At 42.4% G+C, this 24408-nt stretch overlaps 1 protein-coding gene across 2 annotated transcripts; it reads right to left on the bottom strand.

Annotated features, from left to right (window-relative positions):
• Nucleotides 1-6603: 6603 nt before the first annotated feature.
• fastkd4 (FASTK mitochondrial RNA regulator 4) lies at nucleotides 6604-24020 on the bottom strand. Of its 2 annotated transcripts, none has more exons than XR_016493697.1 (12): nucleotides 23897-24009; nucleotides 23142-23506; nucleotides 22028-22543; nucleotides 21468-21788; nucleotides 18388-18562; nucleotides 16653-17773; nucleotides 16410-16520; nucleotides 15888-16032; nucleotides 15473-15724; nucleotides 15290-15401; nucleotides 15108-15222; nucleotides 6604-7188 (listed from the first exon to the last, which is right to left on the bottom strand). XR_016493697.1 is itself a non-coding variant. In XM_090228336.1 (12 exons), exons 3-12 carry the CDS (start codon nucleotides 22439-22441, stop codon nucleotides 7087-7089), a joined length of 1905 nt encoding a protein of 634 aa, XP_090084462.1. In that variant the 5' UTR covers nucleotides 22442-22543; nucleotides 23142-23506; nucleotides 23897-24020; the 3' UTR covers nucleotides 6604-7086. The 2 variants fall into 2 exon arrangements, 1 of the variants encoding a protein (XP_090084462.1); XM_090228336.1 differs by having other exon boundaries at nucleotides 16653-16810; nucleotides 23897-24020.
• Nucleotides 24021-24408: the final 388 nt, after the last annotated feature.

Below are 24408 nucleotides of genomic sequence, written 5' to 3'. Positions count from 1 at the left end.
ACACAGTTAATACTGGGACAGCTGGCTGGCTGGCTGGGCTCAGAGGTGGGGTGATGAGATCAATCAGTCAATCAACCAACTAACCAATTAATGGAGTTACTTAGCAGCTCACTCTCTATATCACAACATGATCTCAACGCTCATGGGGCCAGAGTTCGAAATGAACCATCTGAGCCTTTTGAATTATATAATTATGCTCCCAAGTGGCGCAGCAGTCTAAGGCACTGAATCTCAGTGCAATAGGTGTCACTACAGTCCCTGGTTCAAATCCAGGCTGTATGACATTTGGCCGTGATTGGGAGTCCCATAGGTCGGTGAACAATTGGCCCAGCATTGTCTGGGTTTGGCCGGGGTAGGCCGTCATTGTAAATAAGAATTTGTTCTTAACTGACTTGCCTAGTTAAATAAAATATATATATATATTAACGTACATGTTGGAGCTGCTACAGAAATAGAATATGTAGATCAGTCATGATTCTCTCTCTTACAATCTAGACAGTGGTGTGAAAATACTTCAAGGTACTACTTAAGTAGTTTGTTGGGGTTTCTGTACTTTACTTTTAATATTTTTTACAACATTACTTCACTACACTCCTAAAGAAAATCTTTTTAGTCCATACATTTTCCCTGAGACCCAAAAGTACTCGTTACATTTTGAATGCTTAGCAGGACAGAAACATTGTCCAACTCATACACTTATGAAGAGAACATCCCAGGTCATCCCTACTGCATCTTATCTGGCGGACTCACTAAACACACATGCTTTGTTTGTATCTGATGTCTTAAGTGTTGGAGTGTGCCGCTGGCTATCTGTAAGTAAATGTAAAAAACAAGAAAATGGTATTGTTTGGTTAGTTCAATATAAGGAATTTTAAATGATTTATACTTTTATTATATCAAAGTAATTACATTTACTTTTGATACTTAAGTATATTTCAAACCAAATAATTTTACTCAATTGGTATTGTACTGGGTGACTTTCACTTTTTCTTAAGTCATTTTCTATTAGGGTATCTTGACTTTTACTCAAGTATGACAATTGGGTACTTTGTCCACGAATGATTCTAGGTGAGATAATAAATGGAAACAGAATCTTAAACATCCTGCTTTATCATTATAGCTGAGCACACATGCTCCAATCAGCGCAAAGCAACTCAACTACATACAGTGCAGTCAAAAAGTATCCACACCCATTGACTTTTTCCATATTTTGTTGCGTTACATTGAGATTTTATGTCACTGGCCTACCCATAATGTCAAAGTGGAATATGCTTTTAAAATTCTTTACAAATAAATTAAAAATGAAAAGCTGAAATGTTCTGAGTAAATAAGTATTCAACCCTTTTATTATGGCAAGCCTAAATAAGTTCAGGAGTAAAAATGTGCGTAACAAGTCACACAATAAGTTGCATGGAATGTGGGCAATAATAGTGTTTAACATGATTTTTGAATGACTACCTCATCTCTGTACTTCACACATACAATGATCTGTAAGGTCAAACAGGGAATTTCAAATACAAAGAAGAGCACATATTGGTAGATGGGTAAAATATGGCAGACATTGAATATGCCTTTGAGCATGGTGAAGTTATTAATTACACTTTGGATGGTGTATCAATATAACCAGTCACTACAAAAGATACAGGTGTCTTTCCTAACTCAGTTGCCGGAGGGGAAGGAAGCCGCTCAAGGATTTCACCATTGGTTTCGCCAATGGTGAAAACAGTTACCGAGTTTAATGGCTATGATCGGAGAAAACTGAGGATGGATCAACAACGTTTTAGTTACTACAAAATTATATTGAAAATAAGGAAGCTTGTACAGAATACAAAATATTCCAAACATGCATCCTGTTTGCAATAAGGCAGTAAAGGAAAACTGCAGAAAATGTAGCAAAGAAATAAACTTTATGTCCTGAATACAAAGTGTTATGTTTGGGGCAAATCCAACACAACATCTCTTCATATTTTCAAGCATGGAGGTGGCTGCATCATGTTATGGGTGGGCTTGTCATCGGCAAGAACTGGGGATTTTTTTTGCATAAAAATAAACGTAATGGAGCTAAGTGCAGACAAACCTCTAGAGGAAAACCTGGTTCAGTCTCTTTTTCATCAGACACTGTGAGATTAAAAAATCTTTCAGCATGACAATAACCCAAAACACAAGGCCATATCTACACTAAGGTTGCTTACCAAGACAGTGAATGTTCCTGAGTGGCCGAGTTACAGTTTTGACTACAAATCTACTTTGAGGCTTTAAAAGTGTTCTTACACTGTGATTTTGAACATTCAAAGCAACTGGGAAACGTCCACGGCAGGCATTGTTGTAGCATTAGCTTGCTCTATACCTTCTGAGTGATAGGATTCACGAGCACCACCACCAATCAGCCTACACTACTGCACACACCCATTGTTACTATGACAACTATCATTGCCATGTCATCAAATCAAATAACTGCTGTCTGGACACACACAAATCAGATTTGGTCACTTGTAACTTGCTGTTTGGAAAGTCAGTAATCCAAAACGGATTTGAAAAACAAAACTGATTTGAGCATTAAAGCCTGCAGTGTGAACAAGGCTTTAGAAACGTAACCAGAAAGACAGCTATAATCACTGCCAAAGGTGCTTTTACAAAGTATTGACTCAGTGGTGTGGATATTTATGTAAATGAGATATTTATGTATTTAATTTACAATACAATTTGCAATAAAATTCTAAAAACATGTTTTCACTTTGTCATTATGGGGTATTGTGTGTAGACGGGTAAAACATACATATTTTGAATTCGGGCTGTAACAACAAAATGTGAAATATGTCAAGGGGTATGCGACGGCACGGACACAACAGCAGTGTGTGTGAGCCGATCCCTGTGGGATACGTTCAGCAACCCCCCCACAACACACACACACCACTGACCCATCACGTTTAATAATAAATATGTCTTATTAGCTGCATCTTGTGAAGAGAAGCATCCTCAGGCTGAATATCACACCATCAGGATGCCAATGATACCATAGAAGCTCATCCAACTCAACGTCCTCTCTAAACACAAGACCTACCAGAGCCATAGATAATGGGCTTGTCCACACTGCAGCCAGCAGTGCAGGCGGATGATGTCTGACTGGCTTTCGGAGCCATCATCGACTCAGGGGGTTTTGTCCAACATGTCTCCGGACCTACTCACTGCCACAGTCATACTCTTGACCTAGTACTGTCCCGTGGAATAAATATTGTGGATCTTAATGTTTTTCCTCATAATCCTAGACTATCGGACCACCATTTTATTACATTTGCAATCGCAACAAATAATCTGATCAGACCCCATCCAAGGATCATCAAAAGTCGTGCTATAAATTCTCGGACAACCCAAAGATTCTTAGATGCCCTTCCAGACTCCCTCCACCTTCCCAAGGACGTCAGAGTACAAAAACCTGTTAACCACCCGAGGGACTAAATGTAACCTTGTGTAATACCCTAGATGTAGTCGCACCGCTAAAAACAAAAAAAACATTTGTCATAAGAAACTAGCTCTCTGGAATACAGAAAGTACCTGAGCCCTGATGCAAGCTTCCAGAAAATTGGAAAGGAAATGGCGCTACACCAAACTGGAAGTCTTTCGACTGGCTTGGAAAGACAGTACCGTGCAGTATCGAAGAGTCCTCACTGCTGCTCGATAATCCTATTCTTCCAACTTCATTGAGGAGAATAAGAACAATCCTAAATGTTGATACTGTCGCAAAGCTAACTAAAAAGCAGCATTCCCCAAGGGAGGATGGCTTTCACTTCCGCAGTGATAAAATCATGAACTTCTTTGACGAAAAGATCATGATCATTAGAAAGCAAATGACGGACTCCTCTTTAAAGTTCAGTTGTCCTGAGTCTGCACAACACTGCCAGGACCAAGGTTCAAGGGAGACACTCGGGTTGTTTAATTCTATATCTCTTGACACAATGAAAATAGTCTTGGCCTCTAAACCTTCAAGCTGCATACTGGACCCTATTCCAAATAAACTACTGAAAGAGCTGCTTCCTGTGCTTGGCCCTCCTATGTTGAACTTAATAAATGGCTCCCTATCCACCGGATGTGTACAAAACTCACTAAAAGCAAAACCTTGACCAAGAAAATCAAAAAAATATCGGCCTATATCGATTCTCCCATTCCTCTCAAAAAATGTGAAAAAGCTGTTGCGCAGCAACTCACTGCCTTCCCGAAGACAAACAATGTATACGAAACAGTTCAGCCTGGTTTTAGACACCATAGTACTGACTGCACTCGTGAAGGTGGTAAATGACCTTTTAATGGCATCAGACCAAGGCTCTGCATCTGTCCTCGTGCTCCTAGACCTTAGTGCTGCTTTTGATACCATTGATCACCACAATGTTCTGGAAACCCAAATTGGTCTACATGGACAAGTTCTGGCTTGGTTTAGATCTTATCTGTCGGAAATATAACAGTTTGTCTCTGTAGATGGTTTGTCTTCTGACAAATCAAGTGTAAATTTCGGTGTTCCTCAGGGTTCCGTTTTAGGACCACTATTGTTTTCACTATATATTTTACCTCTTGGTGATGTCATTCGGAAACATAATGTTAACTTTCACTGCTATGCAGACGATACACAGCTGTACATTTCGATGAAACATGGTGAAGCCCCAAAATTGCCCTCCCTGGAAGCCTGTTTTTCAGACATAAGGAAGTGGATGGCGGCAAATGTTTTACTTTAAACCTCGGACAAAACAGAGATGCTAGTTCCCAAGAAACAAAAAGATGTTCTGTTGGATCTGACAATTAATCTTGATGGTTGTACAGTCATCTCAAATAAAACTGGGAAGGACCTCGGCGTTAATCTGGCCCCTGATCTCTCTTTTGACGAACATATCAACAATATTTCAAGGACAGATTTTTTCCATCTTCATAACATTGCAAAAATTAGAAACTCTCTGTGCAAAAATGATGCAGGAAAATTAATCCATGCTTTTGTCACTTCTAGATTAGACTACTTCAATGCTCTACGTTCCAGCTACCCGGATAAAGCACTAAATAAACTTCAGTTAGTATTTAGAATCTTGACTAGAACCCCAAAATTTGATCATATTACTCCAGTGCTAGCCTCTCTACACTGAATTTCTAAGCAAACAGCTGGAGGCAGGGCTTTCTTCTATAAAGCTCCATTTGTATGGAATGGTCTGCCTATTCATCTGAGAGACGCAGACTGTCTCGACCTTTAAGTCTTTATTGAAAACTCATATTTTCAGTAGGTCCTATGATTGAGTGTAATCTGACCCAGGGGTGTGAAGGTGAACGGAAAGGCACTGGAGCGACGAACCGCCCTTGCTGTCTGCCTAGCCAGTTCCCCTCTTTCCACTGGGATTCTCTGCCTCTAACTCTATTACAGGGGCTGAGTCACTGGCTTACTGGTGCTCTTCCATGTCGTTCCTAGGAGGGGTACGTCACTTGAGTGGGTTGAGTCACTGACGTGAGCTTCCTGTCCGGGTTGGTGCCCTCCTCGGTGCCATGGGGGAGATCTTTGTGGGCTATACTTGGCCTTGTCTCAGGGTAGTAGGTTGATGGTTGAAGATATGGTGTGGGGGCTGTGCTTTGGCAAAGTGGGTGGGGTTATATCCTACCTGTTTGGCCCTGTCTGGGGGTATCATCGGACGGGACCACAGTGTCTCCCAACCCCTCCTGTCTCAGCCTCCAGTATTTATGCTGCAATAGTTTGTGTCAGGGGGCTAGGGTAAGTCTGTTATATCTGGAGTATTTCTCCTGTCTCATCCGGTGTCCTGTGTGTAATTAAGTATGCTCCCTCTAATTCTCTCTTTTCCTCATTCTTTCTCTCTGAGGACCTGAGCCCTAGGACCATGCCTCAGGACTACCTAGCCTGATGACTCCTTGCTGTTCCCAGTCCACCTGGTTATGCTGCTGCTCCAGTTTCAACTGTGCTGCCTGGGGCTATGGAACCCTGACCTGTTCACTGGACCTGCTGTTTTGGACCCTCTCTCTACCGTACCTCTTGTCTCCAACTCTTAATGATCAGCTATGAAAAGCCAACTGACATTTACTCCTGAGGTGCTGACCTGTTGCACCCTCTCTAACCACTGATTATTATTATCTGACCCTGCAGGTTATCTATGAAGGTTTGAACATCTTGGACATGTTCTGTTATAATCTCCAGCCGGCACAGCCAGAAGAGGACTGGTCCCCCCTCAGAGCCTGGTTCCTCTCTAGGTTTCTTCTTAGTTTCTGGACTTTCTAGGGAGTTTTTCCTTGCCACCGTGCCTCCTACATCTGCATTGTTTGCTGTTTGGGGTTTTAGGCTGGGTTTCTGTACAGCATTTTGTGATATCGGCTTATTTAAAAAAGGCTTTATAAATACATTTGATTGATTGACTGACTGATCTACAAATCACCTTGCATCATGAATAAATACTTATTAGTCAGTCACAATTTACCCACAATGGATCACGGATTTTATGCTCTCAAACACAAACAATGTTACAGTCATGGAACATTTGTGCCAACATGGAGGACAGTGTGTGGGACACGTATATCGAAATTAAAGCATAAAATAATGTATTCAATAATAACATCACTCAACAAAGCTCATATTGATAATTTAATTAGACCATTCTATTCACAGGTGATACACAGCTTTTAACATTGATTGGGGCGTTGATTATATGATGCTGCTCTCCATTCTCTTTCACTGAGTGTCACTTAGGGACACATCTCCTTAGCAAGAGGTCTTTCTTCCCTTGCTTTCTGCTATAGAGCCCACTCTCTCTTTCTCCCTCTCTGTTTGCTCTCTTCAGCATACAGAACTCTCAAGGGCCGTCTCCATGGTAACATGGAAAGCCCCACGCATCGGCAAGGCAACCAAAGATAAAACGACAAAGACATTTTCCACCAATCAGCTTGTTTTAAAGTGGGTTGATTAGTGTGTATGTGTGTGTGGGGGGGGGGGTTGTTGTTCAGAGTTGTTTGAGACCAGATTGGTTTTGGTGAGCCGTCCTTGACATCCTGGCTCTCCTCTTTCCAGTCCAGTTGAGTCTGGTTCAGTTCTAAACTTCTGCTGTTTGGCCTAGTTCACTTCGCCATTTCCTCAGCAATGGCCTTCCCCATCTTATCCTTCACATACGCCACTTTCTGCCAATCAGACTTGAGCTCCAGCCACTCATAGTATGGCACCTAGGGAGGGACAGAAAGTACAGATTCAGGGGTTTGTCTATCAATAATACTCTTTACCTTGCAATACTATAGCTGACATACACCAAGTAGTGTTTTTATGCAAATCAGGTTTGGAGACAATCTAGGTGGTTCTCTCATTTGGGTAAAAGTCAATCCTTCATTTTCTCTCCTCCATGACCCAGAAACAGATAAGTTGTCAAGATGTGTGTCAATTCATTAGTAAGAAGAGTGTCCTCCCCTCCTCAATTGCCACCTTTCATTGAGGATACTCATGTGTATCCTACCACAGGAAAGTTTTTAAATCTGCCACACACCCTTTGAATCAGCTTTTGTTGTGTCGGTGGAAAAAAACATGCACGTTTAAAAACGATATGCTACTTATTATTTTATTTATAAAAAGTCAGAACTACCTAATTTGTTTTGATCACTTTAGACATTTATCTTGCAGACTCTCCCTGATTAACTGACCTTTTTCAAAAGAAGGTGAAAGAGGACAGAGGAGAGAGGACACAGGAGGTGGACAAATCTAATTGATAAAAGGCCTATGTCTGGAAGTCTGTCACAGGTAAGTTCAGTGGCCTAGTTTACCCAGCATGCACCACTGCAGACCTGAGAGCTCTCAGGCTAACACAATTGGCCTAGATGAGAGAGAGCGGTAAGATTGGCTAACGCGATTGTCCTAGATGAGAGTGTGTGCTGGGATTGGCTGAGGAGCTTGGCCTAGATGAGACAGAGCTGCTGCTGCTGCTATTCTCCTGGCTCCTGACTGACTATCAGGCCTTTTTATAACTGCCATCCTTCAGGGAGACAGACCAGCCTGGCCCTGCATGATGCAGCATTAAATGAGCATTAGATTGTTTTTTATAGCATTAGCTAGCCAACTATAGCATTATACGGTACACCGCTAGCCAGCATTAGCCACTAGGGTTGTCACGATACCAATATCACTATACTAAGTATTGTGACAAGGAAACTAAAAAGTCAAGAGTTCATTTATTGAGGAAAACTGTCCAAAAGTTGGAAACAAACATTATGTTGTCACCTAGAGTCCAATTATTGAATTTTCCAAACTATATCACAATATTTAATATGAGTATACAAGACATTAAGAACACCTGCTCTTGCCATGACAGACTGAACAGATGAAAGCTGTGATCCCTTATTGATGTCATCTTTTAAATCCACTTCAATCAGTGTAGATGAAGGGGGGAGACAGGTTAAAAAAGGATTTTAAGCCTTGAGACATGGATTGTGTACAGTGCATTCGGAAAGTATTCAGACCCCTTGACTTTTTCCACATTTTGTCATGTTACAGCCTTATTCTAAAATGTATTAAATAATTTTATTCCTCACCAATCTATACACAATACACCATCATGACAAAGGGAAAACAGGTTTAGACATTATTGCAAATGTAGAACAAATAAAAAAACAAAGACACCTTATTTGCATACAGCCTAGTGGTTAGAGCATTGGACTAGAAACCGAAAGGTTGCAAGATCGAATCCCCGAGCTGACAAGGTAAAAATCTGTCGTTCTGCCCCTGAACAAGGCAGTTAACCCACCGTTCCTAGGCGGTCATTGAAAACAGACTGTTCTTAACTGACTTGCCTAGTTAAATAAAGGTTCAAATAAAATAAAATGTAAAAAATTCAGACCCCTTGCTATGAGACTCGAAATTGAGCTCAGGTGCATCCTTGAGATGTTTCTACAACTTGGAGGCCACCTGTGGTAAATTCAATTGATTGGACATGATTTGGAATGGCACACACCTGTCTATACAAGGTCCCACAGTTGACAGTGCATGTCAAAGCAAAAACCAAGCCATGAGGTTGAAGGAATTCAAATCCAATTTTATTTTTCACATGCACTGAATACCTTACAGTGAAATGCGTACTTACAAGCCCTTAACCAACAATGCAGTTAAGAAAATACCAACAACAAAAAAAGTAAGAGATAAACATAACAAATAATTAAAGAACAGCAGTAAATAACAATAGAGGCTATATACAGGGGGTACTGGTACAGAGTCAATGTGCAGGGGCACGGGTCGAGGTAATTGAGGTAACATGTACATGTGAGTTATTAAAGTGACTATGCATAGATACCAGAGTAACAGCATCATAGAAGGGGGAGGGGGGGCAATGCAAATATTCTGGGTAGCCATTTGATTAGATGCTCAGGAGTCTTATGGCTTGGGGGTAGAAGCAGTTTAGAAGCCTCTTGGACCTAGGGCGGTCTACGTATTTTACTATATACCGGTATTAATGAACGGGCCGGTTTGGGTTTTTGGTTTACCTTCTATAACGGTATTTTAATGTTTGGTTTGTTAAAATGTGATACGCCGTCTGTAACGTCCATTTGTATAGGTTACCCCGCTACTTGAGTCATCCCTCTCCGCTCTCTCTCCATGCTGCTTCCCACACAGACCTAGTCCCACCCAGTCACTCTAGAAGCGCATTTGTTATTGCTTGACCACGCAACACTTTCGTTCAGACTGCATGGTCAATGCAGCACATGCAACAATGTTTATGACAGCGGTGTTGTTTCCACTTTGATCTTAATATAAATCCACAAGCGTTCTATAATTACAATATTTGTATTTTCCTTACATCTGCAAACAGCTAGTTTGTGTTTTCTTAGCAACTTTTGCTAAATCGTGTTAGCTAACTAGCTACTTAAAGTAATGAGTCGGGCAAACGTGGCTAGCTAATACAGCCTGATACCAGTGCTGGTGGAGGCCTAAATCAGCATGTTGTTTCTTCAAAAGTACCTTCTATATCAAAGAGGAATAGGCGAAGCATGAATATGTTGGCTACATGAATAAAGATTTAATGTAGCCAAAGATTACAGGGTCACCTAGGAAACTATGAACATCACTTTGGTTCCTACCCAGTCACAACAACTTGCTAATGGCATTTTTACTCGTTGTCATGTCAAACAACACTGTAATCAAAGTGCCAACTATTATTTATATTCTAACTATAGAATTAGAATAAACATATTTCCATGATTCCAAAAGTTCACCCAAGTGTTTTGATCTAAATCACAATTGCAACATTTGGTTAAAAATAAGGCCCAGTTTTTTTGCCCATATCGTGGCAGTTTGGAAAGTATCTCATGAGTGCAGGAAATGCAGAAACGGATGGAAACGCAGGAAATTATTTTAGGTTGAAGTTGAATTGAACAGTATAAAACTGAATGGAGAAAGACCCATTGAAATAATTCTCACTCTCACTGTCAACTGCGTTTATGTTCAGCAAACTTAACATGTGTAAATATTTCTATGAACATAACAAGATTCAACAACAGACATAAACTGAACAAGTTCCACAGACATGTGGATAATGTGTCCCTGAATAAAGTGTGTGTGTGTGTGGGGGGGGGGGGATTAAAATAAAAATAAAATAAACCGTTAGTATCTGGTATGGCCACCAGCTGCATTAAGTACTGCAGGGCATCTCCTCATGGACTGCACTAGATTTGCCAGTTCTTGCTGTGACATGTTACCCCACTCTTCCACCAAGGCACCTACAAGTTCCCAGACATTTCTGGGGGGGGAATGGCCCTAGCCCTCACCCAAGCAAATGTAGAATGTATATTAATCAAAAACATAAAATACCGTCAAATAGCATCAAACATTTGAAAAATACCATGATTTGATATTTGTGCATATCGCCTAGCTCTTTTAATTTGATTTATTTCACCTTTATTTAACCAGGTAGGCCAGAACAAGTTCTTATTTACAACTGCGACCTGGCCAAGATAAAGCAAAGCAGTGCGACAAAAACAACACAGAGTTACACATGGGATAAACAAACGTACAGTCAATAACACAATAGAAAATGTACTTGGACCTAGACTTGGCACTCCAGTACCGCTTTCCGTGCGGAAGCAGAGAGAACAGTCTATGACCCGGGTGACTGGAGTCTGACAATTTTTAGGGCCTTCCTCTGACACCGCCTGGTATAGAGGTCCTGGATGGCAGAAAGATTGGACCCGCTGATGTACTGGGCCGTACGCACTACCCTCTGTAGTGCCTTGCGGTCGGAGGCCGAGCAGTTGCCATACCAGGCAATGATGCAACCAGTGATGCATACTCTCGATGGTGCAGCTGTAAAACTTTTTCAGGATCTGAGGACCCATGCCAAATATTTTCAGTCTCCTGAGGGGTAATAGGTTTTGCCCTCTTCACAACTGTCTTGGTGTGCTTGGACCATGTTAGTTTGTTGGTGATGTGGACACCAAGGAACTTGGAAGCTCTCAACCTGCTCCACTGCAGCCCCGTCGATGAGAATGGGGACGTGCTCGGTCCTCCTTTTCCTGTAGTCCACAATCATCTCCTTTGTCTTGACACGTTAAGAGAGAGGTTGTTGTCCTTGCACCACACGGTCAGGTCTCTGACCTCGTCTGTATAGGCCGTCTCATCGTTGTCGGTGATCAGGCCCACTGTTGTGTCGTCAGCAAACTTAATGATGGTGTTGGAGTCGTGCCTGGCCGTGCAGTCATGAGTGAACAGGGAGTACAGAAGGGGACTGAGCACGCACTCCTGAGGGGCCCCTGTGTTGAGGATGAGCGTGGCAGACGTGTTGTTACCTACCCTTACCACCTGGGGGGGGCCCATCAGGAAGTCCAGGATCCAGTTGCAGAGGGAGGTGTTTAGTCCCAGAGTCCTTAACTTAGTGATGAGCTTTGAGGGCACTACGGTGTTGAACGCTGAGCTGTAGCATTCTCACATAGGTGTTCCTTTTGTCCAGGTGTGAGAGGGCAGTGTGGAGTGCAATAGAGATTGCATCATCTGTGGATCTGTTGGTGCGGTATACAAATTGGAGTGGATCTAGGGTTTCTCGGATAATGGTGTTGTGAGCCATGACCAGCTTTTCAAAGCACTTCATGGCTACAGATGTGAGTGCTACGGGTCAGTAGTCATTTAGGCAGGTTACCTTCGTGTTCTTCGGCACAGGGACTATGGTGGTCTGCTTGAAACATGTTGGTATTACAGACTGACAGGGAGAGGTTGAAAATGTTAGTAAAGACACTTGCCAGTTGGTCAGCTCATGCTCGGAGTACACGTTCTGGTAATCCGTCTGGTCCAGCGGCCTTGTGAATGTTGACATCTCCTGCAGAGAATGTGATCACACAGTCATCCGGAACAGCTGATGCTCTCATGCATGTTTCAATGTTATTTGCCTCGAAGCAAGCATAAAAGTTATTTAACTCGACTGGTAGGCTCGTGACACTGGGCAGCTCTCAGCTGTGCTTCCCTTCGTAGTCTGTAATAGTTTGCAAGCCCTGCCACATCCGACGAGCGTCGGAGCCAGTGTAGTACGATTCAATCTTAGTCCTGTATTGATGCTTTGCCTGTTTGATGGTTTTTCAGAGGGCATAGCGGAATTCATTATAAGCTTCCCGCTCCTTGAAAGGGGCAGCTCCACCCTTTAGCTCAGTGCGAATGTTACTTGTAATCCATGACTTCAGGTTGGGGTATGTACGTACAGTCACTGTGGTGATGACGTCCTCGATGCACTTATTGATAAAGCCAGCGACTGATGCGATGTACTCCTCAGTGCCATCGAAAGAATCCCGGAACATATTCCAGTCGTATTCCAACATATTCCTGTATTTTAGCATCGGCTTCATCTGACCACTTTCCTTTATTTTTTTAATAGACAGAGTCACTGGTGCTTCCTGCTTTAATTTTTGCATGTAAGCAGGAATCAGGAGGATAGAGTTATTGTCAGTTTTGCCAAATGGAGGGCGAGGGAGGGCTTTGTACACGTCTCTGTGTGTGAAGTAAAGGTGGTCTACAGTTTTTTTCCTCTTGTTGCACATTTAACACGCTGATAGAAATTAGTCTTATCCGTAGAGCTCCGAGACAGGATTGTGTTGAGGCACAGATCTGGGGAAGGGTACCAAAAAAAAACATCTGTAGCATTGAAGGTTCCCAAGTAAACAGTGGCTTCCATCATTCTTGAATGGAAGAGGTTTGTAACCACCAAGAGACTCTTCCTAAAGCTGGCCACCTGACCAAACTGAGCAATTGGGGGAGAAGGGCCTTGTTCAGGCAGGTGACCAAGAACCAGATGGTTACTCTGACAGAGCTCCAGAGTTCCTCTGTGGAGATGGGAGAACCTTCCAGAAGGACAACCATCTCTGCAGCACTCCACCAATCAGGCCTTTATGGTAGAGTGGCCAGATGGAAGCCACTCCTTAGTAAAAATGGACATGACAGCACGCTTGGAGTTTGCCAAAAGGCACCTAACGGACGATCAGACCATGAGAAACATGATTCTCTGGTCTGATGAAACCAAGATGGAACTCAATGGCCTGAATTCCAAATGTCACGTCTGGAGGAAACTTGGCACCATCCCTGGGACACTAGTCAGGATCCCAGGAAAGTTTAACGCAAAGTACAGAGAGAGATCCATGATAAAAATCTGCTCCAGAACGCTCAGGACCTCAGACTGGGGAGAAAGTTAATCTTCCAACCGGACACTGACCCTAAGTACACAGCCAAGACAAAGCAGGAGTAGTTTTGGGACAAGTCTCTGAATGTCCTTATGTGGCCCAGCCATAGCCTGGACTTGAACCCGATCTAACATCTATGGAGACACCTGAAAATAGCTGTGCAGCGACGTTCCCCCATCCAACCTGACAGAGCTTGAGAGAATCTGCAGAGAAGAATCGGAGAAACTCCCCAAATACACGTGCCAAACTTGTAGCGTCATACCCAAACCTCGAGGCTCTAATCACTACCAAAGGTACTTCAACAAAGTACCGAGTACAGTGTCTGAATACTTATGTAAATGTGATATTTCAGTTTATTTTTTATAAATTAGCAACAATTTCTAAAAATCTATTTTTGCTTTGTTATTATGGGGTATTGTGTGTAGATTGATGAGGTAAAAACATTTTAATCCATTTTAGAATAAAGCTGTAACATAACAAAATGTGGAAAAAGTCCAGGGGTCTGAATACTTTCAGAATGCCCTGTACGTGTGCCATTCAAAGGGTAAATGGGCAAGAGAAAACATTTCAGTGCCAGTTGCACCGGTTTCTGTGTCAAGAACTGCAACGCTGCTGGGTTTTTCACACAACAGTTTCCCGTGTGTATCAAGAATGGTCCACCACCCAAAGGACATCCAGCCAACTTGACAACTGTGGGAAGCATTAGAGTCAACCTTGGCCAGCATCCCTGTGGAACACTTTTGACACCTTGTCGAGTCCATGCCCTGACGATTTGAGGCTGTTCTGAGGGCAAAAGGGGAGGGTGCAACTCAATATGAAGAAGGTGTCCTTAATGTTTTGTATACTCAGCTTATACAGCAGTTTTTAAAAAGGACAATAGAGTATAGTTGGTTTTGTGTTTTCTTTTTGCCATGGAAAAGAGATTTGTGTTATACTGACAACCCTATTAGCCACACAAAGACCTTGTCGTTCTCATAGTCTGTTAATCAGAGAAGGATAAAGAACCATTTTACTTTGTCAGGGTGATGAGTTAATTTGCTGAAATGGAAACACTGAGACGAGCATATCTCACACAGCCCATTCCCTATGTAACAACTCTGATGCACATGCTAAGGGGATGTGCTATGAATCACACCTAGACATCTACAGTGAATGGAAGTCAATTCCCTTTTAACTTCAGAAGACTGCTGTACTGTGCGTGTGTTACTTTGAGGCTATGAGCTTCAAGCAGTGTAATGCAGTAATGCTGTGTCCATCCCAGTCTACCTGATCTCCCCCAGGAAAGAGGCTTGTTCTGGTGATTACACCCAAGAGTGTCTGGCCTGGGCTGGAGAGTATGCTGTGGTTAGGGTTTGTGTGTATGCGATAGACAGTTACTGTTATAATGACTGCCAGAACGTCTCTTTCAGTCCACCTGCATCACTCCCTCTCTCCTCATCATCCCTCCATACCTCTACAAGGATAAAGCCAGCCAGTTTGAGATGCCGTCTCATCATGGTGAATCGTCCCAGCAGATCTTTACTCCTGGAGCCATAGTTAGGAAACTCCCAGGTCAAGAACGCTAACCTGCAAAGAGGAGGACTGTCAGAACACATGCACACACACACACACACACACCCCCTTCTTCCCTCACCTGCATGCACCCTCAGGTAGGGGATTGGTTCCACCTCCTCCAGGCAGGTGAGGGGCTGTCAGGGTCACCAGGTCCATTGGCTTATTTTCACTGTCCACCACCAGCTCTCCATCTGATAGGACACAACAAGTCAATCACCTGTTGTTTCAGCCTTACAGTGTTTGTGTGTGCGCGTGTATTCACCTATGGTCCAGCCGTATATAGTGTTGACCCCGGTACGTAGGGCCTCTGCTTTCCCCCCCACCAGATTATCCAGGGCCCCCTTCAGCCCAGTCTGTAGAGGGGAGAGGGGGGAGTCCCGGCCCAGGGTGGAGGGAATCAACATGGCCTCTGTAGGCAGGGTGGAGGACAGAGACTCTGGGTGTTCTAACTGGAGGGTAGCAATGATGTGGAGGAGCTTCAGGCGATAGTTCTCCACTCGAGACAGACTGCCTTCTGTGAAACAACAATATAGCAACGCAACATCAAATCAGCAGAATCACCCAAGTCTGTACAGCTGAGAATGCACAGGGCTATGAGCACAGACCACATGAACATCAGTGGATCGGTCCTCTGCTGTCATCTCCTGGGGTGGACCAGTACTAGAGTGTGTGTTTACCTGAGAGTTTGGCAACATGTGTGTGTTGGTTGAGGGCTGTGATGTGCTGGGGCTTGGCCTGCTGTAACACACACAGAGACCACACCACGTCTATCTGCAGGAACGCCTCCAGGCTAGGGAGAACACCCTCCAGGGCAGAGTGGACCTACATACACACAGGAGGAGACAGTTGACAAACACGGACTACATTCTGGGAAGGTACTCTAGCCAAATGCCTCTTCCCCTCATCAACCAAAGTTGATAGAACTGTCATGTGCAGCACTGACATGAATCTACATGACTGAGAACCCAGTCGTTCTACACAATATTTATCCAAGAGTATCCAGGCTGCATCACATCCGGCCGTGATTGGGAGTCCCAGACAATTGGCCCAGCGCCGTCCGGGTCTGGCCGGGGTAGGCAGTCCTTAAATAAGAATTTGTTCTTAACTGACTTACCTGACTAGTTAAATAAAGGTTAAACAAAATTTAAATAAACAGCATAAGGTAAATAAAGAAACAAATTGCTACTCTCATTGTTTACCTTCTTGTAGAACTCCTCCCCCTTGCTGGGCTGGAAGTTGAGCCTGGCCAGTGACATGAGCAGGTTACAAAGCTGCAGTGTGCTGTACTTCTGACTGTTCACGCTGTAGTGCTGAATAGTTTTTTTTTAAATCAAAGGAAGAAAATAAGAGGATGAGTTAAAGCAATATTTGTTACTCAAGAGGGCTAGGGGATGATCCAACCAGTTGAAGATGTGTTTAGAAGTGTCTGAGTGTGTGCGGACCTCAGCGAATGCCTCAAACAATGGGAGATGGAGCCACTTGAGGAAGGCTAGTGATTTGGCGCAGCGAGTGACATCGGCAGAACTAATATCTGGCATTCTGGGTAACAACTCGGCTGCCAATCGCTGGAAGACCTGGGAATGGTGGAAATTCAACTTCCCTGAAAGAAAGAAAGAAAAATAGAGAGAGAGCGAGAGAGAATTTAAAGCCCCCATGCAGTCTTTGTAATTTTATTTTGAAATGATCACAGTATGTCTAATAAATCACTGTGTTCAATTACAGAGAATATTTTTTGTAATTTATTTCCCTAAACCTCCTTTGGCCCCTGAAATGATGTCTGATTGTGTGGACATTTAAGATATTTACATACACAGCCCTGATTGGCTGATAGGATGGTCTAGAGTCCACCACTTACCCAAATGAACAGTCATTGGTCTATTATATTAAGATCATGATGTGGGCCAAATGTTCCATCCCACCTGAACAGGCTGAAATTCCAGAGGCCTCATTCATCAACCGCGCAAACATTTCTTACTCAATTCTGGCATACTTGGAGATTCTAGCATTTGAATGCACCTCAAATGATTGGTATTTATAAAACCGTCACAGGCAAGCAACATATACACGTTTTCATTCATATATATATATATATATATATATATATATATATATATATATATATATATATATATATATGAATGAAAATGTGTGCAATAAATGCAATAAAACTAACAAAATAGCAGTTGGTTAGGAGCCCGTAAAATGGCAGGCATCCCCCTATATATATATATATATATATATATATATATATAAATAAATAAATAAATCATTGAACACTTATATAATGGTTCCGGAGGGGATGGCTGCCATTTTTCGGGCTCCTAACGAACTGTGCTATTTTGTTGGTTTTATTGCATTGTTAGTAACTTATTTTTTACATAAAGTTGCTGCTACCATCTCTTATGACCAAAAAGAGCTTATGGACAGCAGAACAGCAATTACTCTCCTTAAACTGGACAAAGATTTTTCCTTTAATGAGTCCAACAGCTTCCCCGAGACCAGGCCCAAATCCCCATAATTCACGTGAAGACGGAAATACAGGAGGCTTTTTTTGCGCACGCACCTATAATTGAAGGCACAGGCATTTTTTTCAAACAGCTCTTACACAAAAAGGGCATATCATCATTATCACAATTACAGTGTGCTATTTCGACCTCAGGGGGGGGGGGGGGGGGGGGAGATCACATTAACTGCACTGCCCCTATAAATCTGTTGGAATAAAGAAAAATTCCCAGCTGAAATATCAGTTGACCGCAGGTAGTTTGTTGTTAGGTGTATTGTTAACAAAGATGGAGAATAACAATGGTACCAGCATTCAACCCTGTGGCACATCCTTTTACATCTCCAGTTTATGTGTGTGTATATATATATATATATTATTGCTGAGCAATTAACAGACACTTCGGTTATTGTTCGGTTTTTAAACAACTTATTGACCTACAGTGATTAAATTATTTGAATTCCATTTTGTTCAGTTTTTTTCTTTGAGCTCAATGCGCACATTTTCTCTAGAAAAAAAAAAACAGTATACCTTATCTACTTTGAATAACTAAACATTATTGATTTTGGCAGACAGCATAGGCAGCACCTATATGGAGATTAAATGAAATAATAAATTCTAAATAAAACAAATTTAATATACACAACAAGTTAAATATTTTAGTCAAGTGTGTGTACCATATGCGTAGGCGAGGTCCAACAGTAGCGGTGTGGAAAGGTCTGTTGAGGGTTTCTGTAGGAGGTAGTAGGACAGAGCTCTGAGCAGAGGCACTGAACGGCGTCCCTGAGACGCCAGAGACACAGACACCCTGCGGATATCCTCCGCCCCAAACCCTTCAGCTAGCTCTAACGCCTGGGGTGGGAACAGAGAGAGGGGGGAGACAGAGAAAAGAAAAGGAAAATCAAAAGAAAAGGAGTGTTGGGTTGAGACAGATTTGTTGATGGTGGCAATTACAGTTCCACTCCGCTATACATGTACAGTTGAAGTCGGAAGTTTACATACACTTAGGTTGGAGTCATTAAAACTTGTTTTTCAACCAGTCCACACATTTCTCGTTAACAAACTATAGTTTTGGCAAAGTCGGTTAGGACATCTACTTTGTGCATGACACAAGTAGGCCTTGAAATACATCCACAGGTACACCTCCAATTGACTCAAATTATGTCAATTAGCCTATGAGAAGCTTCTAAAGCCATGACATCATTTTCTGGAATTTTCCAAGAGGTTTAAAGGCACTGTCAACTTAGTGTATGTAAACTTCTGACCCGCTGGAATTGTGATACAATGAAATAATCTGTCTATAAACAATTGTTGTAAAAATTGCTTATGTCATGCACAAACTAGATGTCCCAACCGACTTGTTAACAAGAAATTGGAATGGTTAAAAAACAAGTTTTAATGACTCCAACCTAAGTGTATGTAAACTTCCGACTTCAACTGTATGTATGTATGTATGCATGCATGTACACACACACCATAATGACAAAGCGAAAAACGATAGGCATTTTGCAAATGTATCAAAAATAAAAAAACAGATATCTTATGTAAATAATTATTCAGTCCCTTTGCTAAGACTCGAAAATGAGCTCAGGTGCATCCTTGAGATGTTTCTACAACTTGATTCGAGTCCACCTGTGGTAAATTCAATTCATTGGACATGATTTGGAAAGGCACACACCTGTCTATATAAGGTCCCACAGTTGACAGTGCATGTCAGAGCAAAAAACAAGCCATGAGGTCTAAGGAATTGTCCATAGAGCTCCGAGACAGGATTGTGTCGAGGCACAGATCTGGAGAAGGGTACCAAAAAATGTCTGCAGCATTGAAGGTCTCCAAGAACACAGTGGCCTCTATCATTCTTAAATGGAAGAAGTTTGGAACCACCAAGACACTTCCTAGAGATGGCTGCCCGGCCAAACTGAGCAATCGAGGGAATGAGGGCCTTGATCAGGGAGGTGACCAAGAACCCAATGGTCACTCTGACAGAGCCCCAGACGTCCTCTGTGGAGATGGGAGAACCTTCCAGAAGGACAACCATCTGTGCTGCACTCCACCAATCAGGCCTTTATGGTAGACAGAAACCACTCCTCAGTAGAAGGCACATGACAGCCCACTTAGAGTTGCCAAAAGGCACCTAAAGACTCTCAGACCATGAGAAAAAATATTGATGAAACTCTTTCACCTGAATGCCAAGCATCCCGTCTGGTGAAGCATGGTTGTGGCAGCATCACGATGTGGTGATGTTTTTCTGCGGCAGGGATAAGCAGACTAGTCAGGATCTAGGCAAAGATGAACGGAGCAAAGTACAGAGAGATCCTTAATGAAAACCTGCTCCTGAGGACCTCAGACTGGGGCAAAGGTTCACATTCCAACAGGACAACGACCCTAAGCACACAGCCAAGACAACGCAGGAGTGGCTTCGGGATAATTCTCTGAATGTCCTTGAGTGGCCCAGCCAGAAACCGGACATGAACCCAATTGAACATCTCTGGAGACCTGAAAATAGCTGTGCAGCAATGCTCCCCATCCAACTTGACAGAGCTTGACAGGATCTGCAGAGAAGAATCGGAGAAACTCCCCAAATACACGTGCCAAGCTTGTAGCGTCATACCCAAGAAGAATCGAGGCTGTAATCGCTGCCAATGGTGCTTAAACAAAGTGCTAAGTGTCTGAATACCAATGTAAATGTGATATTAAGGGCTTGTAAGTAAGCATTTCACGGTAAGGTCTACCTATACATGTTGTATTCGGCACATATGACAAATAACATTTTATTTGATATTTCAGTTTATTTTTTATTAATTATCAAAAATGTCTAAATCTGTTTTTGCTTTGTTATTGTGTGTAGATTGATGAGGGGGGAAAACAATGTAATACATTTTAGAATAAAGCAGTAAAGTAACAAAATGTGGAAAAAGGGGTCTGAATACTTTGTTCAATTTTATTGTTATATTACATCATGTTTTTTTTACTATAACATAGGTGTCTTGACTGTGATAAGGGCTCGGGAAATAAGAGTGTCTTGTCTGCTAAATTAACAAGCAAGCCTATGCCATTGCACAGCCATATGTTTCTACAAGCAAGCGTCACTGATGAGGTTACTGCCATTCTGAAGATCATGTTCCACGATATAATATTACCAGTTGATATTAAGGTTTCAATAAATTAATCTTAAATGGCACTTGCTTTTTTATTGACTGAATACTGTGTATATGGGGCAATTTAGCAATTAGGATGTGTTATCTGTAATGGTTATGATACATTTGGCGTTGTCGAGCACTGTTGGCATAGGCCTATAGATAAATGCGCACATTTGTTTCCAGTGCGGTTCGTGTGTTCTAAAAATATATATTTTAAAATTCCTTTGAGTACTCACAAAATAAATATAGGGTATTTGAACAGTCAAAAAATGGCAAATGCCCATCCCTAATCATTGCGTGCAAGGAATATGGTGACAAATAGTTTATTAAACTAGTCAAGTTTAGTACTAAGTCAATTTGTCCAAATACTTATGACTTTTTAAATTAGAGGGACTAGATACATAAGGTGCATTTCTAAACAGTAAAATAGATATGTATGAAAATACCCTAAAATAAAAGCTAACATTCTTTCCTGTCGCCTAATCTGAAACATTCTGTCTCAAATCTAAAATGCTGGAGTATAGCGACAATTTAAATGTATTTTTATTCACTGTCCAAATACATTTTTGATAACTTAGTGTGTGTAGTGTGGTGGTAGTAGTATAGGTGCTTGTTACCTTATCCTCCAGTCTGTCCATCAGTGCAGGACTGAGGTGTCCAGCCCTAGCCATCAGGGTACTGACTGTTCTAGAGTCAGCGATCTCAGTCCAGCGGAGCTCCAGCTGTTTTAGCGCTGCACTCACCAGCGACACCTCCATCTGACCCTTACGCCCTGCTCCCCAGTCTGCCAAGAAAGCCAGCTGTTTGTAGGAGAGCCTGCGTACACGCCACAGCACCTCTGTCTGGATGGAGCGTTGTACTGCAGCTGTAGGAGGAACACCCAGAGCAGAGAGGGAGCGCAGCAGAGAGACCAGCGTACCATTCCAGACCGACGCTACCTGGGGGAAGAGATACACCCACACACAGTCAATTTACACACACGCAAAGAAACTCAGAGAGCACCGAAAGGTTTAATGAATATTTAGAGCTGCCTTCTGCCTTAACTGTAACCTGCCCCATGTCTCTTGCTTTCATCACTCCTTACCCATCTTCATCCCCTCTCAACCCTCCACTTATCTACCCTCACCTTTCCTCATCCTACCTATCCCCTGACCCTTCTTACAACACCCTCTCCTACCTGTGCAGTAACCGTGTCCAGTATGTCTAGCAGTCTAGGATCATTCAGCAGCTCAAATTGGTCCATTTTAGCCCCACCTTTCTCTCTCCCAGCCAATCTGACAAGCTGAACCAGAGCCTTAGCTGCCTGATTGGCCTTTCCTCCTTGTGCCGCCCATGCCTGCAGGACATCCTGTGGAGATTGGGCCCTCTCTAAGAGCTCATCCAGCTGGGTGCGTTTGGGCTCGATGGGATACTCCTCATTGACCAAACTCCTGCCCTCACATAGCCCCCTTAACACAGGCTGCCGCCAGGCCTGGGCCCATTGTGGCTCTGCTGGCCCAGCTGCAGGGGTTGGCAGGAGGGCAGCGGCGGCTGAGGCCTGGGGGGGCCTGGGGAGGAGACGGGCACATCGGCCCAGCAGACGGCTGGTCATGGAGAAACAGAGAGCAGCACGAGACCAGAGAGAGCAGCACAAGGCCAGAGAGAAGCGAGACACGTATTCACAACACAGCAGCCACAGTCACCATGCCAACACCTGAGAGCGAGCAATAGAGAGAAAGAGAGAGAGAGTTAATTCAAGAGAGTGAATATCACTCAGTGGTTCTCATTCTTTTTTTTGTTGTTCCTGAACCTACAATCACATGTTGCTATGCCCAACTAACCTCTTCATGTGCAACTTTATGATAAGGACTATATGTTCTTATTCTCCGTAGTCTGCCGGTCATGGACTGCTGTCAACAAGCTTACCCTAGCTATCTTGAGACGCTTTAGCAATTAGTAACAGTAACGTGGGGATTGTGTTGTGTAACATAACATTGTGTCAACAATCGTGTAGCCTGTACTACTAAAAACAAAATATTTGCAGGAAATCAATGAATAGACATGGTTGTGGCAAGTAGTCATAGTGGACTGAGCTGAATTAACGTCACTAGCAACATTTCAGTCTCAAAAGCTGAGCTGCCATCAAGCGTATTCTGACCTTGCCGACTAGGGTTTCTGCCGTTCTAGCGATTACAATTATGAAACTCAAACTGGAAACATTCTCTGCATTCACAACTGCACCTGTGACAGGTCTTAGGTAGACATATAAATACATGTAGTTGCCATTTATATCTTTAAAGGACTGTTCTTACCTTGATAAATAAGATAGAAAGCTAGTGGTAGAAGACGAAGGCGACATTCACATGGAGCTGTCAGCTATAGTCGCAAGAAAATGACCTCAAAGCTACCAGTGTCACATGATTGTCGGACGAAGCTGCGATTGGTCCACTTGTTTCAAGGCACTTTAGATTGTCTTTTTTTTTATTGCAGAACCTGGTCTTGATGTTTATGCGCAGAACCCATAGAATTAGATACACACAGTGGTGTAAAGTTATTTTGCCCTTGAATTGCGTTCCCATGCAAAATTAGACAGATAGTTAACAACCAAGTCTTCAATAAAACTCCCAAGGCGTAACTTTTCTTGAATTAATATATTGAAAACGTTTATGTTGTAAAACTGCAAAATACGGAAAAGAATATACTTTAGTATTCAATTCACAGTTGCATAAATACAAAGCACGTGCCAAAGTACCATGCATCTGGCATGATGCCAAACCATATCGCTAATTGTTACTCATATGGTAATTGTCTAACTCCTTTATTACTCTAATAATGTGCAACCACCTCTGTACAATAACAAAGCATATTACACTAGAAAAAGTAACAAAACTACAGTATTGTATGTTTTACAATTCGTTTACATGACGCACGAGCAAAGTAATACAGCTGACGTCATACATGAAAGGAAATGCCATTTGTGTGAGTAAATGCAACCAACATTTATAAGTAAGCAATTATATCAATAACAAGATTATCATCACTAGCAATATGCTTGAATCTAACTTACAAACAAATATTTTCCGAGGCTGAAGCGTGACAAGAAATAACTGCACTGAAAGACCAGCACCGTAGCGTTGTTTCTAGCTGCTTCTCTGCGTGCAGAACGACTACTCTACTTCCTGTTTCCGTACAGTCTTTCTAAGTACCAGAAAGCTCCACTAGGGAGCAATAAACATCATGGAACACACTGAAAATCCATCTTAACCACTGTAATAAAATCATCTGTTATCTTCTAACAGGACGCCAGCACAAAAGTACTTAAAAGTAAAAATACTTTAAAGTACTACTTAAGTAGATTTTTGGGGTATCTGTACTTTACTATTTATATTTTTGACAACGTTTGCTTTTACTTCACTACATTCATAAAGAAAATAATGTATTTTTTACTCCATACATTTTCCATGACACCCAAAAGAACTCGTTACATTTTTGAATGCTTAGCAGGACAGGCAAATGGTCCAATACATGCATTTATCAAGAAAACATCCCCGGTCATCCCTACTGCCTCTGGTTTGGCGG

This window comes from Oncorhynchus mykiss, chromosome 3, assembly GCF_057628025.1.
Source record: "Oncorhynchus mykiss isolate SJ-2025 chromosome 3, ASM5762802v1, whole genome shotgun sequence".
Classification (NCBI taxonomy): domain Eukaryota; kingdom Metazoa; phylum Chordata; class Actinopteri; order Salmoniformes; family Salmonidae; genus Oncorhynchus; species Oncorhynchus mykiss.
Note: the sequence above shows the minus strand (reverse complement) of the source record. Positions and strands in the feature narration are given on the sequence as shown.

What these genes read in the sequence shown, in the direction of transcription:
- fastkd4 (XM_090228336.1), bottom strand. Translation starts at nt 22,441, where the DNA reads ATGACCAGCCGTCTGCTGGGCCGATGTGCCCGTCTCCTCCCCAGGCCC. An exon ending in CTACCTGAGGGTGCATGCAG is followed by an intron (nt 15,223 to 15,289) that starts GTGAGGGAAGAA and finishes TCCTCTTTGCAG; the next exon opens with GTTAGCGTTCTTGACCTGGG. An exon ending in CTGGCTTTATCCTTGTAGAG is followed by an intron (nt 7,189 to 15,107) that starts GTATGGAGGGAT and finishes GTCCCTCCCTAG; the next exon opens with GTGCCATACTATGAGTGGCT.